The sequence below is a fragment of the Alosa pseudoharengus genome, unplaced genomic scaffold, assembly GCF_046254945.1.
Source record: "Alosa pseudoharengus isolate Yale_2024_CS ecotype anadromous, Long Island Sound unplaced genomic scaffold, YU_APseudo_1.1 YU_APseudo_1.1_scf_2, whole genome shotgun sequence".
NCBI classification, from domain to species: Eukaryota; Metazoa; Chordata; class Actinopteri; order Clupeiformes; family Clupeidae; genus Alosa; species Alosa pseudoharengus.
In genome coordinates this window covers 50,857,344-50,877,077 of record NW_027468663.1, presented here as the reverse complement: position 1 = coordinate 50,877,077, position 19,734 = coordinate 50,857,344, and the positions used below count along the sequence as shown (strand labels likewise).

Here is a 19,734-nt window from a genome sequence, read left to right as displayed (position 1 = left end):
CTCTCAGAGAGGCAAGGGAGGGGTCTCAATGCTGGCCTCAAATCAAAGCATCGCTACAGAGTCAGTGGTCTCTCTTATCGATCAAATGGAAAATTACTAAAAATAAGCGCAGGCTATCTCAATTCCATCCTATTCCTGTGGCTTGCGGTGAAAGAGGCATGTTTGTGCACTTGAGAACAGTAAAAAATAAGTAAATAAATAAATGTTGGGCTGCGTGTGAATGTGAGCTGGGTCTCAGCGGGAGGCTGGTAGTGTGTGTCCTGCTGGTCAGTATGGGGGTCCATCTTGCTCCACTCTGTCGGGGGGTCTACACCATGGGAAGGGCTGCGCTGAGGTCTGGAGCGCTGCCCCAAGAGGCTGTTTCAGACTGGAGGACGCTGAGAGGGGGCGTACGTGTGTGTATTCCTTTGCCCCCACAGTTTAGCTACCTGTGGTCATTAGATTTATGTAACATCATAAAATCTGCACATTTGGGGTCTGGGAGACAGATTATCACCATTTGTTCTGAATCAAACCAGAACAACAGTTTTAGCTGTAGTCCATAATAGACCCAGTTTCTGTATATCATTCTTAGGTGACAGCAACAAGCCTTGCATTCACTGGTGTCTGTGTGAATGTAGGGATGAAATACAGATTGGTTTTCCCTGCCATGGATTTCTAGTCAGCACTGGCTCTTCTGTTAGATAGATAGATAGATACTTTATTGATCCCCTGTTCCACCTTGATGACTGTGACTTTTAAAACTAAGTTTAGCCAAACTTTGAAAAAGGTGTTAGTCAGATCTAAAGTGCAACAAATGGCCTTAATAATGTTCCAGCCTTAGCAAGTTGCAGGCATCACTATCAACACACACCCAGAGGGCAACATTACCTTTTTGCCAAGAGATCATTCAATTACAGTTCTGTTGAGACAATGAGTAATGTGGTTAGCGTGAAACATTGCTCCCGCTCACTCTTCCGATCAGTACCCCATGAACCTATGTGTAGCAACAGTTATTGTTTGAGTAAATATTGAACATTAAATGTATACCACATAGTCCACATTTGGGGCAATGCTGAGCGATAAGTGTTCAGAACGTAAGCATACATTCATATGAGTTGAATAGGGACATTTCATTGGACGATGGGCTTACTGTGCTTGACGTCCTTTATGACTCCCTTCTCTCATTCTCTTATTCACATGTGTCTCTTGGGACCTGCAAAAAGGCACTCTTGCCTACAGTTGTTTATTTTTGCTCTGACACTGCTAACTCCTCCTGTGATTTACAATAGCTGGAATTAAAGGCTGAAATCTCCCACGGCCGGATATGCCTCTTCCATACAAAACTCCCCATGTACAGGGAAGTGGAGCTGATATAAATAGGATGTTGGATATTATGCTAGATAACATAATTACTGGACAATAGGGAATGAAAAATGTCCCAAGTGTGAAGAACAAAATGTTATATTAGCAGCAAAGCTTGCAAACAGATTGATCAAACTACATTTTTATTTGGCACATTATGTACAGTTAATTGTGGGATGATTGATATCTTCCTCCATTTATTTATATTAAAACAGCAATATGCAACAATTTGTCACTTTTGGAAATAAGCAACTAGTATCACCTCAAAATTAATTTTGATAGTATATGGTCATGAGCAGAGACATGCAGTATACAATTCTTTAGTTCAGGTTGAATCACTGAAATACAGTATAACAAAAGCTCTCACATCATCAGAAGCTGTATGCTGAAAGACACATGTTTACCAGTGTCAGCTGTGCTGTGCTGTGGGTGGGTTGTGTGTATGGAGTTTTGCATACGCCGTGGATATAGAACTCCTTAGTGCTGCTTTAGCTTCCACAGAGTGCCGACCAGCAAAGCTCTTCCAATAGCACAGCTGCTTGGCACATGATCTCTTCGCCCTCTTGCTCCTTGCTCTTTAAACAACACATCAGCAATACAAATATACTGTCTCGGAAGATGAAAGGAAAGTGCTTTCTTGTCTCATTAAGAGAATGAATATATATAAGGTCATCCACATATTAAAGCTATCAGAAAATAAGTAGGCTACTTATGTTGCTCTGTATGCAGAGAGGTTAGAGGCCAGGGCTGGCTGACTAAGACTAAATTAATGCTGTTGTGTACTTGTAAAATTTCTGCTAGAATACATCTCATGACATCTCTCATGTTCTCACAGGACATGCCAGGACTGTTTGCTTCCTGGACCAAGAAGCACTCACTGAGTCATAGGGGACAGGCAAGTCTTCCCAGACCGTCTGCCTGGGATCCTAAAGTGGCAGTGGCTGGCATGTTTACCAGAAATGCCATGTTTTTGTTGCTAACATAATAAACTGAGTCATCTATTGCACCAGACAACGTCAAGCACAGGCAACGAAATCCGTGTCACACAACTGGATCGCGTCATCCCTTCACACAGCAGTATTATAGACTCACTATAGTGAAATGTTTACTAGCCCTTCAGACATCAGCTGATGTACAACTGAGCTACTTCTGGTATATGTCCACGTGCATGGTATAATATGGGAAACAAGGCCAGTGAACGGGAAACAGGCCTTTACTAAATGATGTCCAGTAACTCTAACTTTCCTGGTACTCATGTTCCTTGTTATCTCTATGAAGTTACATAAAATGTTCATATACAATAGCATAAAATCAGATAAATAATAATAAATCATAACTACACTAAGTAATTCCACATTCCACATTTTGCATCAAAATAGTCATATTTATCATGTCTACTATATGACTATTATTATTTCCTTTAGGAAACAACTTTAGGAAACAACTTTAGGAAACAACTGGGGAACATTGGTCTTCTAAGACAGAGTTGTCCAATCTTCCTTAATGTCTGCTCCCTAAAGGGTAACATTCTCATTGAGACTTTTTCTCACTCTCTCATCCTCTGTTTGCAATCTCCCTCTCCCTCATATCCTCTCCTCATGCTCTCTCTCTCTCTCTCTCTCTCTCTCTCTCTCTCCCACTGTCCTCATGCTCCCTGGCTTTCCGTTTCTATCGCTCTGTCTCTCTCACCACCCCCCCCAGTAGATTTGGCCAATCACCTCAGTCCTCACCCCCCTCCGTGGGGCCTCATGCTTATAAGAGCTGTATGATGAGGGCTTGTAGCCAAGAGGATGCAGTTGTACAACAGAGCTGGCAGATATGCACTTCACTGTGTACCAGTTCAAGTACATTAGTCAAACATCATTGATACTGAATACTAGCAGGGATTTGAGGCGTATTTTGAACTGAAGGCAAAGTTGACACTGAATTTGGTATCACTTGATTCGTGGGAACTACTCAGAAAATGGGAGGACATATAATCTGAATCAAGTAAATAATGTCTGTGTTTGGTACCTGCTTGGTTTGGGCTGAACAATCTCTGTGCATATACTGCTTATTTGGGCTTGCTTGTCACAGCATTCAGCATTTGTGAACGGTGTCTCTCTGTACAGTTTTTAAGGTAAGGACTCCCAGTGCTTTCTTGATGGAATGTCGAGACTGTTTTTGTGACTTTGAATGTTTTGTCAGTTTTACTTGAATGTGGATTCTGACAACTGCTTCAAAACTGTAATTTCCTTAGGGTGTTATTCTTTTCAAAACAATTGACAAGGAAAAAGTCTGGACAGATAATCTGACAATGTGATTTATTTACTAAGTCAACAACTTTATGTGCCTTTTGATTTTTAAGAACAGATATGAATTAATTAGATTAAGTCAGTGAACCTGTTTCTACGGAAATAACTGTCCAGCAGATTTATGGCAGTTGTCGTCAATGTTGTGATATGGCTGGCTTGGGTTTTTGGTTAAAATCATTATGGTAGCGGAGACTCATTGTTTTAGGTCAATAATCTGAGCGACTGCACCAGAATCCGCCTCTTCTCAGCACTAACGTGACTACAGCCTTGAGTGTGCACTTTGTCTGGGAGAGTCTCAGTGAGACTTTAACCTGACCTGAGAGTAATATCCTTCAAAAAGGCTTTGGTCCTGTTCAATCGAGTCACTATGAATGATGTAGTACCACATGAAGTGACTAAGAATTATATTAGAGATCTATGGTCATTTAATTCTAAACAAGCTTTAGCTGTCAAGCTTTAGCTAAACATATGAATTGATCTTCAAAACAACCTTGCAGTCTCTGGAGCCTGAAGCAAGACAAGTAGAATATCTTCTGATTCTGAAGCAACTTGAAGAAGGCTGAACTCCAAGACAAACAACAGCAGTAAGAGAGTTGTAATGAAAGAACAACTCACTTCATACCTGCACCTCCCGTACTTCATTTGGTTTCTGAAGGCATTCAGAGCATATTGATATTTCAAACGTAGAATAACTTCAATATCCAATATGGGATTGGTTACATGTGCAATCTGTCCTTGATTGATATTTGTCTTCTGACATTTGTAGTTTCAGATCTGCAGCATGATTATTTGTCTTCCTCACAGGAAGCCTATTCCTAAGTCTTACTGGTCCTAGGGTCTGCACCCAAGATGGAGAACTCTACAAAGAGAGAAAACTCAAACGAACTAACACTCGATTGCAACATGACAGGCACTCACGACTTCATTTCTACATTAATCCCTGTCGTGTACAGCTGTAACTTTGTCATTGGCATCGTGGGCAACAGCATGGTGGTGGCGGTCATCCACTACTACATGAAGATGAAGACAGTGGCCAACATATTTGTGCTGAACCTGGCCGTGTCTGACCTCACGTTCCTCATCACTCTGCCCATGTGGGCCACCGTCACGGCCATGGGCTACCACTGGCCATTTGGCAGCTTCGTGTGCAAGGCCACGGCCGCGCTGGTGCTCTTCAACCTCTACACCAGCGTTTTCTTCCTCACGGCGCTCAGTATCGACCGCTACCTGGCCATTGTGCGGCCGGTGGAGTCGCGCCGCTACCGCACGGTGCGCTACGCCCGGCTCACCTGCATCCTGGTGTGGACGGTGTCGCTGCTGCTCAGCCTCCCCACCGCCTTCACGCGCAGCACCGTGCACATCCGGGGCAACAACATCACCGTCTGCGCCATCCGCGGCGACGAGTCCAACCGCTTGCTGGTGCCACTCAGCCTGATGAAGGGCGTCCTGGGCTTCCTCGTGCCGCTCGGAGTCATCCTCACCTGCTACTGCCTGATCGGACGGGCGCTGCAGGGGCCGAAGGTCAGCATCCAGGGGAGCAACCGTTGCCATAGCGACGAGGTGCTGCATATGCTGGCGGCGGCCGTGATGGCCTTCTTCCTGTGCTGGGGTCCCCACCAGGTCTTCAACCTGCTGTACCTGCTGGTGCAACTGGAAGTGATCAGCGACTGCCACAAGCTGGACGTCATCGACACGGCCATGCCGTTCACCGTCTGCATCGCCTTCTTCAACACCTGCGTCAACCCCATCCTGTACGGCTTCGTGGGGAAGAACTTCCGCTGGAGCCTGCTGAGGCTGCTGAGGTGCGCCCAGGCCATGCCGGTGTCCTCCCAGTCCCACCCCAGCCTGTCCACCAAGATGAGCACCCTGTCATACCGCGGCTCCAACAGCCTGCTCCTCACAGCTGCCAAAACATCCTCTCTGTCTCGAAGTGAGCACTGCGTGGAGAAGAAATAACAGGCTGAAGGGAAAACAAGCACCATGCTATGCCAAAGCAGAGCCCACCACTTGAAAAACAATGTTGTTGCTTCAAATCTCTCACACTGTTGTTTTGGTACACTAAAATTGTTTTTAACTAAGGGACATTTAAAGACTGCAGAAAGAGACAGATGTGCATATTATGTATTTAAGATATGTTTTACTAGTAAAACAAGGCACTGAAAATATTTGTGTGTGATGAGTCTGAATATCTTATGTTCAGATGTTTAAAAATACTCTTGAAGTTCCTTCTGTGATTGTGAACTATTACACAATCTTTCCTCTTGATTTGATTTTAAAGAGAAAAAGTTAACTGACAAAATTACCAAGTAAGCTGAAGAAAAGGAATTCAATTATTCCATCATCATGCTACAACTTACTCTGCAATACTGCAAAGTATTTATGACATTGATTATTAATGAATTATATTGCTGCAAGTCTGTGCTTTGTAATTCAACATAATTCAGATGGAGTCAACAAACCAAATTAAGCATTTATTGTCAGGGTTGTTTCATGTTGCCTACAGCTTTTTAAAATCATTGAGTTCAGGAGGGTATTCCAAGTACATGGTTTAGTGACAAACCTGGGTAAGTTAACTCAGTAAGGGGTAAACCTCCTAATAGAAGAGCTGTATGGCTTTATTCTCCTAACAAAACAATGCCATATAGCTCTTGTTGTAGGAGGTTTACAGTTTACTCTGAGTTAACTTACCCAGGTTTGTCACTAAACCACGTAGTGGAATACCCCCCAGCTCTGTCAGATTAACTAACTCTGTATATGTTGACAGACAGTCAGGAAGTGATTATATTTGAGGTTGAACCACAATGCTCAATGTTACCCCACAATGAGTTCATATTGTTTTAGTGTCATCCATCCAATCTCTTCATCCACTAGACATACCATCACAAACATTTACTTTCTAAAACATCCATAAGAGAACAAACAAAATTCAAACCTGTCAGCCTATACTTCCACCCCAACTTTCCTTGGCCAATTCAGCTCATGATGAGAATTAATTTTGTGTTTTAGTAAAGGCATTTACAGATTGGACTGTTGTCAGATGTTACTGATTAAGTCAATTTGATGTGTTGTATGATCCACTGTGACCAAGTGATTGCTGTGTGCTTTGAATCTTTGATGGACTGTTTCAAACGTTAAAACTAAATTACAGTCCAATTATAAAAAAACTGAAATTTCAATTAATCAAACCTGATTGTGATAAAAAGATTAGATTAGATTAGATTCAACTTTATTGTAATTTAGCAGAGTACAGGTAGGTACAGAGCCAATGAAATGCAGTAATATACAAGATGTAAAATGTAATAACCAAGGTGAAGTGTTGTAATAAATGTTATATTCTCAAATGTCTATGTTTGTTTCAAAACATTCAGAAATGTGTCAAAATAATAATACCCATTTGGCTTGACAACACTAAAAACAAAATCACCATAATCAAAATGCACCATAATCAAAATCCAACCCACTGAAGTGAAAGTGAATTAACTCAGTGGTGTTGCATTTTTGTGACAGTCAAAGTCATTGTCATAATCATCAAATTCGATTTATAGCACTTTTTAAACAACATAAGTTAAGCCAAAGTGCTTTACAATTTAACAAGTGATTTACAACAAAACAAAATAATAGGCTACATGAGAAAACATATATAAAACAAATTAATAGTGCAAGTTAATAATGATTAAATGAAAAAGAGATTTCTATTTGATATATTATAATATTTATCACATTTTCAAAGGTTTTTTTTTAACCTTAATATAACAGCTTCAAAAAAAAAAAAATCCTGTCAGTCAACATGGCTCTTCAGAAATTATCTAGCCGGTTTGTAAACAAATCCACATAGGATTGGAGCTGTGCCTTGGCCTCAGTGTCCTCTTTCATGAGGAAATTGGCTCCAGTCAAGTAGGGAAATTTGGTCTCTGCATTTATCCCAATCCGTGAATTAGTGAAACACACTCAGCACGGTGAAGCACAGACTAATCCCGACGCAGTGAGCTGCCTGCTACAGCGGCGCTTGGGGAGCAGTGAGGGGTTAGGTGCTTTGCTCAAGGGCACTTCAGCCGTTCCTACTGGTCGGGGTTTGAACCGGCAACCCTCCGAAGTGTCCACGTCCGAAGTGCTAACCAGTAGGCCACGGCTGCCCCATCCAGCCACAGGGTGCATAGTGTTTTAATAGTCTCCTTTCTTCAAGATCCTTTTTTATCTGGCACAAATCTCCTACTTTACCACCACCAAAGTACCCCCCACACACCCCTGTATCATATACATGTATAGAGATAATGATTCTGGACAAAATTTGGTTGTTTCCATTTGCCCTTTTATTTGGACAATAATTATGCATGTGGAAAAGGCAAAGCCAAAGCCATTTCCCAGCTTGTGATTACAAGTGCTTGTTTTGGAATATTGTTGATTGTTACTATTTCTCCCACTCCCACTCCTCTCTCTGAGCTTATTTTTTTAGATCTTCAGTTTCTTCACCTTTTCATTCATCTTCTGATACACATGCTCAACTCATGTAAAGAAAGAAGGCCAGCTGTATAGGCTATTGCTTGCTAAACTTTAGCTATAATAAATTGCTAAACTTTTAATAATTTAGTTAAAATGAATAGAAAATCTCCTTTGAGGACCTAATAAACACTCACGTGAAACCGAAGATGGTTTGCTTTCATCTGTGGGGCCACCAACAGAGATGGTAAAAGAAGCATACACTTTCCACTCAAGTATATTTGTGTAAAAAAAGACTGTAGTAAAAGTATAAGTTCTGATTTGACTTCTTTACTCAAGTAAAAATAACAAAGTAAAGGTCCTGAAATGTACTTACAGTATAAAAGTAAAAAGTATCCTAACCTTTTTAAAGTACGGAAGCTGAGAGAGGCCACGTCATATCATTATTTTTTTCACCTTGTTATCTAGACTCAAGGTATCAAAATGTGAAGGACTGCTTTTCCAGTTGTTTCTATTGTAAAAAATGGACTGTAGCCTACAAAGATATTCCAATTTAACAACTGTAACTCTTCAACTATTTCACTGTCCCTATAGCATTTCATAAAACATTCAAGCAAGCTTGTTGCCTTCTACCAAGCCAAGGAGAACTTGCAGAGAAATAAACATTCTGTTTGAGGTAATCTCGCTGGCGGAATAAGCCTAGTAGGAAAATGTTAACAAGGAAAATCAAACACAAAATAGGATGTTTTGTTGTCTACACAATCTGATAAACTAGGCTTACTGAATTCGACAAAATTATCATGAAAAAAAAGTTTTGTTTAGAGTTTCAAAATCAGCCCCTTTGTTTGACTATTGTTGTCCTATCCATTTAGGGAAAATCAGCCTTCATTTTTGGGAGAGCACACAATGACCTCAAATGAAAATAATTGATAACTTGCCTCAAATGTATTAACACAAAATGAGTTTTGAAATGTGGAGTAGAAAGTAGCCTAGAGATATTTCTGTGAAAATAGGGTAGGCTAGTAGTAGTAGCCTTAGACGCACCCTAGGTGCCAGGGAGGCTTAAAGTAAAAACTTGAACGTGAACTAGTTAAAAAGAATATTTCATATAGCAGTATGAAAATGGTACTTAAGTGCAGTAACTAGCCTAGCCTATTTGTACGTCACCTTGTAGCTAGGCTATAGGCCAGGGGTCTCAAACTCAAATGAGCTGGGGGCCAATTCTGCCAACGTCATCTGATTGGAGGGCCGGCTATTTCTGAAAATGCAATGTTCTTTTTTTCAAATACCACACAAAACTGCAAACATAAAGTGCAAGTGTTTTTATCTAGTTTTAGACACCTGTGCTAGCAACCTTAGCTTAAAATAAATATTAATACAAATTATAAATCAAATGAAAAACATAAAAACAGGTATGTGTGTGTTTCACACCAAATAAAAATATTTTCCTCTCATAACTTTTTTAAACCTGGCAAACTATAGGCGTCAGGGTTAAGACAGCAACACCATTGGATTTTTATATAAAAATTTCAAAAGGCCATGGCTTGAAAGTGGTCAGAGATAAAGTCCTACTGTAAATGTAAAAATCTTTGAGTAAAACAAAAGTTTATGGGGATAAATTTACCCATCTAATTTGCCACTGGATGGCAAGCACCTCAAATTGTGCACTTTTCAGTAAATACTTATTTGAGCAGGTTTACTTTCCTTTTTTCATATTACCCACATAACAAATTAACAGTAAAACACCTACGATGTATACCAACACCTAAGATGTATATGGTTTCTAAACCACAAGGCCTACAATAAAGTATTCTGGTCAAATCAGTTCCTATCGCGGGTAATCTGACTACCCAGAAGTTCGCATCATATTGCGGGTGACTTTGTAGTTTAGAGCCCTATTTCTACTAGCCCTGCTGTCTGTACCACGTCCATTACGGACACTATCATCACGATTACCACTGCAACCTCCAAGCTATGTTGGGCAGAGGATCGAAATAAGCATGGTATGCTTAGTGGACACCGTCGTAGCCTATACGCAGACGCACCCCCATTTAATAGACGATCGATCATAATCTCCAAAAGGATATTCTCCTTCAGATTTAAAATAGGTGAATAACATAGCCTACCTAAGACTTCATCACACGTAAACGTTTTTCAACATTTGGTGTAGGCCTATTTCTGCTTAATTTCTGTTTCAATTTATGCAACACTATGGCCTGCATCGCTTCCGCGTCATTACAAATGCACGTCTTTGTGTTTCTCGCTAATACAAGTATTTCCTGAAAACTTTGCGCAGCGATTTTGGGTTTGAATGAAGCTCTGGATGTCTAGCACAGTGTTTTTCAACCACTGTGCCGGGGCACACTAGTGTGCCGTGAGAGATCATCAGGTGTGCCGCTGAAAATTACCCAAATGTCACTCACTGAAAAGCAACTGTTGCATCAAAGAATTTATAACCACATGCTCTCATTGATTGTATGATTGCACTATTTGTGGTATGCAGGCATTGTACAACGGGGGCCGCATATCCAGTATTCACAGAATCATCACATATCCAGTTCATAACAACAATTAAATTAGATATAGTCACCTACAAATGAAACAGAGGGCGCTTGTTTTATTGAGCAGGTCTTGCATAGAAGCCATAATACGGTTATATCTGTGTATTATTTTTTCTTCACACAGGATGTTAGTGTGCCGTGGAACATTTTAAGTGTCAAAAGTGTGCCGTGGCACAAAAAAGGTTGAAAAACACTGGTCTAGCACATATGGAGCAGAGTACAAATGAGATTTGTCACCGTACTTGGAACTATCTTCTACTTTAATCAGTATCGTTGTTTGTCGCAATTAAAAAGTATCAAGGGCCGGATTACATTATTATTTTGACATACGTCGCGGGCCGGATGTTTGAGACCCCTGCTATAGGCCTATATGAGGCCTCGGAGCACCTACTTTCGCCAATGATAATGACCCTATTCTGAGCAGTCGATGTGGAGGGTAGCATTTCTGGCATTTGTCCAAAATCTAGATGGACTGATCATCATTGGCAACATTTCATTGTTAGGTGCAGATCAGTTTTATCACCGCTGGGGGGCAGTTTACTATGCCATTAGAAAGAAGACATTTGCATAGACTGTTTCACTGTTTGACACTGAACGTTAGGCTATCGGGGGGCGCCAGACAAAAAGTTTAAGAATGGTGTAGGCTAAGGTTCATGGTCAGCCAGGGGTAGTGGTAAAATAAGAGGTATAAATTCTATGATTAAGGTATAAGGCGGACTGCGCCAAGCGGTATCGGATTTTTTTCAGAACATTGATGATGGTGGAGGTTAGGCTATTGTCCAATGTTCATAACCATAGCCTACCAGTGGTATTAAATGGTTCCTAGAGTGTTGATGAGTAGCCTAGGCCTATACATTGTGAATGTAGATAATACAGTATGGTTTTTAAATGTTAGAAGTTGCAATTAGTGAATTTACTCTTTTGAGAGGTGGATAAACTCGAATAAGAGGTGGATAAACTCTATTTCTGAAATTTCAGAGGTGAGCCAACTGTGTCTACTTTTAGCCTCCACGCCTACTGTGGTTAGCCATCCATTGGCTTTAAATTGCACGCACAGATGCAACATTGACCATGGCCTCCTTACACCAAACAACTTTGACAAGATTTGGGAAAGATTCTTGAAAGATAGCAGAGTCTTTTGAGTAAAGCTTGAATGGTTGTTAGTTAAAAGACTACAATTTTTCAAGAATCTTTCCCAAATCTTGTCAAAGTTGTTTGGTGTTAGGACATCTTTGTGGGCGTGTGCTGCCAAGGGTCATGTGACCCATTTATCACAAACAGCAAGGTTAGTGCTCATAAACCCCTTTTTACCACTAGTCTCTCCTTGCACTGTGCGCTTTCAGCCAACTAGTACCCTGAAGTCCTGCGTCTGGTAAAGGAATCATGGCAGGTACGGAAAAGCTACGAAATCTCACACTTTCTCTGCTGTGTTGTGTTAAATACAGCTTTTATTGTAGTCCCGTTTACGCTAATGCAACATCTGATATTTAGCCTACACATCGGTGGAGCCACACAAATCCTCAATATTTTATGTTATAAACAGCCTACGTTAAGATCCGGGAATTTAATTCGTCTGTGCTTCCTATTAGGCTAAGGGAACATCGTGTGCTTTACAGGAATATAGAGATGCCACAGTTGTGTTGACATTTGCGGACATGCACCGGCCTACGCACTCTATTTTACAAGATATTCATTGGCGTTTAATTTGTGTTGGTATTGGTATGTGGTTCCTTTATTCATCGCAAATGTAGCAAATAAAGTGATGTTTATCGGTCAGGATGTCATCACTGCATGGATTTCGAATGGTCGAAGTTCGCCAATGCTCCATTAGCGAAAGTGAGTTCGTCATGTAGGCTACCCTTGTGTCGATTGCACAGGCTATAGCCTAGTCTAGGCTACTGCATTCATGAGCCTGCAGATCCTGAAACACACCCCCGTCAGGTTCCACACGTTCCAGCCATATGGAACGTAGGCTAATGGACGGAACAAGCATGACTGTGTCGCAATATCACACGTTCAACCTGCAATCCAGGAAGAAGCATGAAATACGGACTTGTTACAAAAATGTCTGTTACAAATGTGTTTCAAAATGTTTTTCATTCCGCAGACCAGGCATTTGTAACCCTTGCAACCAACGACAATTATGCCAAAGGTGCAATGGTGCTCGGCAAATCGTTAAGAAACCACAACACCTCAAGAAAGTTGGTTGTTCTAATTGGCCCACATGTTGCAGAACCCACCAGGTATGTTTCCCTCTCATGTATTAAACCAGTGGTTCTCAAAGTAGGGCCTAGGGAACCCTTGGGGTCCGCAAAGTAATTTGCTTTAAATTATCATAGTTGAAGTTTATCATTTTAAAAATTAACATGAATATACAGATGATGCCCCTTTTCACCCATAACACGAGCAAATTGTCTATATGCTCCAACCCACATTAACATTTAACTTTAAAAACTTCACTCAGGTCACTAAGAACCTTTCCTACTGATGCTTATCTTGGCTTATTTGTCAGCTACATGTAGCTAGCTGATGTGTAGAAATGTTTGAGTCAGTCCATGTCGACAAGTGATGTAGAATCCAAAATTGACAAAAGACCAAGTTACACATCTACCAGAAAACGCTGTATAGTGGACCTGGCCACAACTTAAGAGAATACAAATGACATGCTTAATTGTTACGGTTATGAGGGGGTCCTCGGAAATTTTTCTCTCCCCAAAGGGGTTCCTTGGTATGAAACAAAATGGAGAACCCCTGTATTAAATGATTGGTTTGCAGACTAATTGGTTCCAGCTCACTTTATTATGTATTTCCAGCACCAAAAAGTGCAGTCAGAATGGGATGCTGCAAAAACATAAAATCAGCAGTGGCCAGTGATTCATTAACGATCAGAATCAAGGAGCGTGCAATGTAGTTCCTCTTCTCTCCTCACAGGGATGTGCTGCATAAGCTCTTTGACGAGGTGGTGCAGGTGGATGTGCTGGACAGTGGGGACACGGCGCACCTTTCCCTCATGAAGAGGCCTGATCTGGGCATCACTTTCACAAAGCTGCACTGCTGGAATCTCACACAATACTCCAAATGCGTGTTCATGGACGCAGACACACTGGTTAGTACTACTATTAGGCATAAATCCACGTATCTCATCACTTCCTATAGAGTGCACAAAAAGTGGGCTTCATTAGAGGGGATGCATCCCCTCTTGAAATCCGGAGACTTCTTCTTCTTCTTTTTCTTTTTACCTTTTTGTGCGCGCTATTCAGCCCAAACCGCTTAACGTACAAATTTGGTTCAAACACCGTTCCGTAGATCTTCCAAGGCTTTACCGTCCTATCCGTTTTTCATTTTTGAGAAGTTTATACTTTTTGAGATATTTGTAATTAAAAGTGTATTTTCCCCCATAGACTTGAATGGGTGCTGTGATGTCATAATAGAGCCAGCTGCGCTCGTTAAGTAGTTCTCAGAGCAGTTCCCAGGCTAATCAGAACACTGGCACAGGTGTCACCTGTGAGAGATCCAACTGTCTTAGCTTCTAAGCATACAATCTAGCTCTACCTGAACTACACATCCTGTTAAAGTGTTTCCTGTGTGTCAAAATCCAGCCATATATGGACTCAAAGGTGAAGTGAGTTGATGTTGGAGATTGAAGGTCAAATGTCAAGGTGTGATATCTCAAGAATGCCATGTCACACAAGATTCTAATTTGGTTACTCCAAAAGCACCTTTGCAGGTATCACGATTACCCTACCAACCAGCTAGCAGCAAGCTCAACAGCCCCACCAACACCCTAACCAGCAGATTGCATCCCCTCGTGTAATTCCTCGGAACTGCATTTCTAGTTCCAGTTGTTGTTGCACTGCTGTTTGCCATTGTATGTGTGCTACTACATGTAGGCTACTGTACTGTACTGTACTTTACTGTAGGCATGAGGACAGGAGTGTGACTGTTCTTCCTATTCTAAGGTTTTGGCAAATATAGACGAGCTGTTTGAGCGGGAGGAGTTGTCCGCTGCACCTGACCCTGGATGGCCAGACTGCTTCAACTCTGGTGTGTTTGTGTTCCGGCCCTCTAAGGACACCTATGGGAAGCTCCTGACACACTGTGAGGAGAAAGGCAGCTTTGATGGTAGGTATCTGAAAGTAAGGTCACATGTTCCTCTCTACAAATTGATATTCAAAACAGAAATGTAGGTGTCAGGTCATGTTTTAAGCAGACACCTTCAGACACACTCTATATGTTCTCCATATATTCTTGATATTCTATTTTCAGCAGTAGTCTACCTGAAGCTCATGTGTCCAAGTTGACCGCACACATGATCCTGAAAAGTCAGTTTTTTTGAGGTGCAGGGTGTATCATTTGTTGTAGCTGCAACAGTAGCCGACTCCCTAAGAGAGTATATTTTTTCCCCTCACATTCTTTTAAAGCTGAGGTTAGATAATCGGTTCTGAAATGTCCGTAAGCATTGGCATGCAAGAGACGGAGAGTATGTGGTTGCATATTTGTTGAATGTAGAATTTTGCCTCAAGTATATGGTTCTCTCTCTGACGTGTGCATTACAGAGGAACACTTCAGTCCAGCTAAAACTAGCCTGCTTCTTAGAATAGACAATGGGTGTTAGTGTCTGTGTCCCGATTAAAAAAAAAAATCTACAGTAATACCTATGCCACTACTACAAGTATGTTCTTCAGCAGTTCTGGTGCGCAAACACAAGTGGCTGTGTGTTTAGGGTCTAAAGTTATTTTAGTAGGGGTTCAGTGGTTTAGGTTATAACTCTATGCTTGACTCAGTGGTTTTAACTGGCTGTCCCACACACACCTCTATGACCTGCTGCTGTTGGTGAATCCACACTTACTCACAGCCTCGGTGCCCTCGTGCTACAGCCCTTGCATTCTTCCAGGCTTTCTGAATGGTTCAGGTAAATCATATTTAGCAGCAATCGGACCTTTTTATCGTAACACCCCCAGTTATCACCACTTTTGTTTGGAAATTCTAAAAAAACAATGTTTTTTAACACTTCAAAATAACATTTGCTAAATTAACCTTACATTTTTTCAGTAGCCACAGGTGTGTAGATTTGAACAAAATCTGGTTTGGTTCTTAACGGGAGCATTTACTGCCTGAAATATCCGATTTTGTTTATCACGCTCGGAGTTATAGTGCTGGCCTGATGGGTCGCCTATTTACACCGTTTCAACGGCACATGAACGGTTAGACCGAGAATTCTCGTCATGAAATTAAAATTCCACTGGAGCTCCAAGCGAATGTGTACCTTACAACACTGTTTACAGCTCTTCGAGTCACGGTAAAATGTCATTTTTGGTACATAGCTAATTTAGATACACCTATTGTGTGGGTGCTTGCGTTTCTTTAGGAGTCCGCCGTCTTGGTTTGTATAGAAATGGATATTAAGTGACACATACATGCAAGACGGCGGATATACGGGACCGACGGTAATAGGGGGAGTTCCGATACATGTTGGACTGGTTAAAAGGATCACAGATAAGCTACACAGGCAGAACTGACCAGGAGTATGTAACGGGAGTTATTGCTACAAATGCTTTCACAGGGACCTTAAGGTGTGGCGTTATCTGCTGGGCCAGTACAACACTTGAACTATGACATTTACCCCATTAACCTTTGACAATACCACTATTTCACAGATCATTTAACAGATCATTGTATTTTGCATTTTATGTATAGATTTTATTTAATGTATAGTTTATCTTAAAGAAATCTATGTTTTACATTGTGTGTGTGTGTGTGTGTGTACCTCTCTCTTGTTAAAGGGGCAGTGCAAATATAGTCTTTGGCACCACACTGGTGCAAGAAGGCATGTGTCTGTTGCAACATCCCACATACTGCACAGCTCTTGTCTAAAGTTTAAAGGGGCCGTGTTTCCACATCAGTCTTATCTTTCTATTTATGTCTCAATGTATAGACGGCTTGCGGGTGAGGGGCATCTTTGTTATTGATAGATTTAACATTTACCGTAGGTGGTTTATGTCTGAGCAGCTGGTGCCATATTTGTGATTGTCAAACATAAGGTAACACATCCACTGCTAGCAGAGCATGACCCCCCGTATATGTTACACTAGAAATGCTACTGCGGCCTCTTCACTCCGTCACTGTGCCATGGTGCTAGTTGAGGTCATGACAGGAGTTGTGGTAGCAGTGGAAGAGCCAGAGCACTTCCTGTATGATGACTCCTTTGTGGTGTCGCACAACACCGACGGGTGTGAAAGACCAGTAAAAGCCACCAGGGATTACACAGAATTTCCCATCTATCTGATGTAATCTTTCTTTGTTAAATGTTGAAATGAGTTTAGTCTGTCTAAGTCAAATTAAGCGTATCCCCTTTTCATTTTTATCTTGATGCTTGTTTGTGTTCTCTGTGAAATGATCACTTCTTACAGGATAAAGGGGATTGTGCTAAAGCTGATTAGTCCACTGGTAATCTAATAACCCCTAATGGACTCCTCTTTGATCATGTCAAGAATCTAATAGATGTGAAATACAAAGGGTTAATCAAAATTGCTGATGCTAACATTTTCTGGCGACGATAGAAGATGAGTATGAGACACCAACATGACGACCGCCAATAAGACAGCCTTTTGTTTTACTGTCTTTGTAGGTGGGGACCAAGGAGTGCTTAACAGCTATTACAGTGACTGGGCAACAGCAGATATATCCAAGCACCTTCCCTTCATCTACAATCTCAGTAGCATTGCCATTTATTCCTATCTGCCGGCATTTAAACAGTAAGTGCCACAGACTTTAGTTGATCTTGGCATTTCATTCAGGTTTGAGGTCTTTGATCATCTTTCTCTCTCCCCTGGCAGTTTTGCCACATTGCTTGTGATTTAACCTGTAGGATTACAAACTGTGTCTGGCCATATCATTAAGTTTGATGTTCCCACGTGGCATCAAGGCATTTTCATCTTTCCTGGGTAAATAAAGCGAAGGTCACACAGAGACGTGTTCACACAGTGACACTGTAACTTGAGCTGAGGGGGAGGTGAAAATCCCCCGTTCTTGGCCTTCTACCTCAGCATCCACTCCGCAGATACCAGCCTCCTAAAATAGCACGGTTTATTTTAAGACTAAATGTCCTTTTGAACAGAGCTGGACAGCGGTTGTATTTTCCACCGTGGCAAAGCTAAAGCTTGCTCTCTTGTCAATGGGCCGCTGTGGTAGTGTTAATCACTGTAGTACAGATTAATTACTCATAGTATGACAATGACACTCACTACTCCAATATCATGTATCACTTCTGTGCTTCTTATATATTACATGTTATCATAGAACTTTCTGACTAAAACATCTACACTATGTAAGAACAGTGAATGTAATCCAGCTGTTTGATCCCCCTCCCCCTTCAGGTATGGGCATGAAGCCAAAGTAGTTCACTTCCTTGGCAAAGTGAAGCCATGGAACCACACCTTTGACACCAAGAGCAAATCTGTAAAGGGACACTCCCAGGACCCCTCCACCCTGCACCCCGACTACCTGCTGCAGTGGTGGGAGCTGTTCTCTACGTCAGTGTTGCCCCTGATGAAGGCGGAGTACGGCGACAAGCCCTTCCACTCTGGATGTGAAGCAGAGGTAAGTGGGCACTGGGGCTACTGGTTTTGGCTGTGGGCCATCTGCCCACTGTGTTTGTTTTGGTTGCAAAGGCTTATAACACTCAAAACGGGCATGTAATCCTTCAAATACAGAGGGCAGTGATATTTTACAGCTTTTTTTTAGATTTTAGTCTCGCATTGTGTTCCATTTACAATCATACCCAATATGATGTATACATTCAGAGGGGTATGTCCCGGGTGATCTCACTAATTAGCGATATTACTAATTTGTTGGAACAAATACATGGTATTTTGAAAGCTGGAATGTCTACCTCAATGTTGCAAATCTGTGATTAAACTGAAGCTTTGGTTTGCTCTACTCTGTAATTTATCGGAATTGAGAAAAAGACTTAACCCACACGAGTCAAGAACGTTTACTGACCCTGCGGATGTTTCGTCAAAGTGAACTCTGCTCAAACTCTGAGCGCCGTCTTTATTTCCTGTTGCAGGAAGACGTCCATGACGTGACCCCAAAGGTGCATGTGTTCCAGCCTCCCGCGCCCCCTCAGATCTCCAGTCAGCAACGTAAACAGCAGTGGGAACAGGGCCAGGCAGACTACATGGGAATGGACTCGTTCGACAACATTCAGAGAAAGCTTGACTCCTTCCTGAAGTAGGGACAGGACGCGGTGGTCTACAGATTCCGTCTTAAAAGCATGGCGTGATGGAGGATTCCACCAGCAGGATAAATGAAGAGTTCAAGTTCCAGTATTAGAAATGTCTTGAGATCCATGTTTCCATCTCCCTTTCCCTTAAATAGGCACAACAGTGTAATAAGAACAGACTGAATCTTCCCGCCATGTTTCTATTGGCTCATCACGACTATGCAGCTCTCATCATTTAGATTTGATCCCAGACGCCTCACACTGTGATGTACAATTTAAACATCTGATGAACCTTAACCCATTGATGTCAGTTAGAAATGTACCTCTCTCTGTTAACAGCACTTACAGTGGGATCTTGTGAAACAACACTCCACAACTAATTGTTTGCATTTTTTTTTTTTTTACTCCAGTGGTCTAGGAACCTAAATTAATACTTATTACTAATTAATGCTTATGTCTACATAATGTAGCCATTTTGTACATGGTATGCATGACTAACACCCACTGGGGTCTGAGAAGGTTACTGACTGACAAAGCCTTGCTGTTCTTTCCTAGATGATACAAATGTCCTAGATGTTTTTCCACGTGTTTAACAGGTGCCTTAACTTGGTACTTTTTACAAGGAAGCCGTGCTGCTTCTGCCTCCAGCACACCCCTCAAGTAGTCCTTAGCACCATGCAATCGCCTCCCAGCGCACAGCCACTCCATCTATCCATCCAGCGCGTGGGTGAAGGCATTGTCTTCTCACAATTCAGTCCTTGGTTGTCTTTTCTGTGACTGTGTGGTAATGACTGTTTGGTAATGTAACCCACCCCCTAACTAAGCCCTGCATCTGCAAGCTCTGAAATAAAGACAAGCAATGACTGAGCCCCTG

General features: G+C 41.7%; 2 protein-coding genes across 3 annotated transcripts; both read left to right on the top strand.

The window, feature by feature from the left end:
• Positions 1-3,163: 3,163 nt before the first annotated feature.
• On the top strand, positions 3,164-6,142 carry agtr1 (angiotensin II receptor type 1). Of its 2 annotated transcripts, XM_076296066.1 has the most exons (3): positions 3,164-3,463; positions 4,136-4,222; positions 4,443-6,142. In XM_076296066.1, exon 3 carries the CDS (start codon positions 4,488-4,490, stop codon positions 5,592-5,594), a length of 1,107 nt encoding a protein of 368 aa, XP_076152181.1. In that variant the 5' UTR covers positions 3,164-3,463; positions 4,136-4,222; positions 4,443-4,487; the 3' UTR covers positions 5,595-6,142. The 2 variants fall into 2 exon arrangements, with proteins under 2 accessions (XP_076152181.1, XP_076152182.1); XM_076296067.1 differs by having other exon boundaries at positions 4,136-6,142.
• Positions 6,143-11,918: 5,776 nt separating this feature from the next.
• gyg1a (glycogenin 1a) lies at positions 11,919-19,728 on the top strand. Its single transcript, XM_076295428.1, has 7 exons — positions 11,919-12,026; positions 12,744-12,879; positions 13,568-13,742; positions 14,596-14,758; positions 17,265-17,391; positions 18,013-18,235; positions 18,705-19,728. The coding sequence occupies exons 1-7, from the start codon at positions 12,020-12,022 to the stop codon at positions 18,870-18,872; spliced, it is 999 nt and encodes a 332-aa protein (XP_076151543.1). The 5' UTR covers positions 11,919-12,019; the 3' UTR covers positions 18,873-19,728.
• The last annotated feature ends 6 nt before the right edge of the window (positions 19,729-19,734 follow it).

Coding starts and splice junctions, on each gene's coding strand:
- agtr1 (XM_076296066.1), top strand. CDS start 4,488: ATGGAGAACTCTACAAAGAGAGAAAACTCAAACGAACTAACACTCGAT.
- gyg1a (XM_076295428.1), top strand. Junction 14,759..17,264: donor GGAGAAAGGCAGCTTTGATG/GTAGGTATCTGA, acceptor CTGTCTTTGTAG/GTGGGGACCAAGGAGTGCTT. Junction 18,236..18,704: donor ACTCTGGATGTGAAGCAGAG/GTAAGTGGGCAC, acceptor TTCCTGTTGCAG/GAAGACGTCCATGACGTGAC.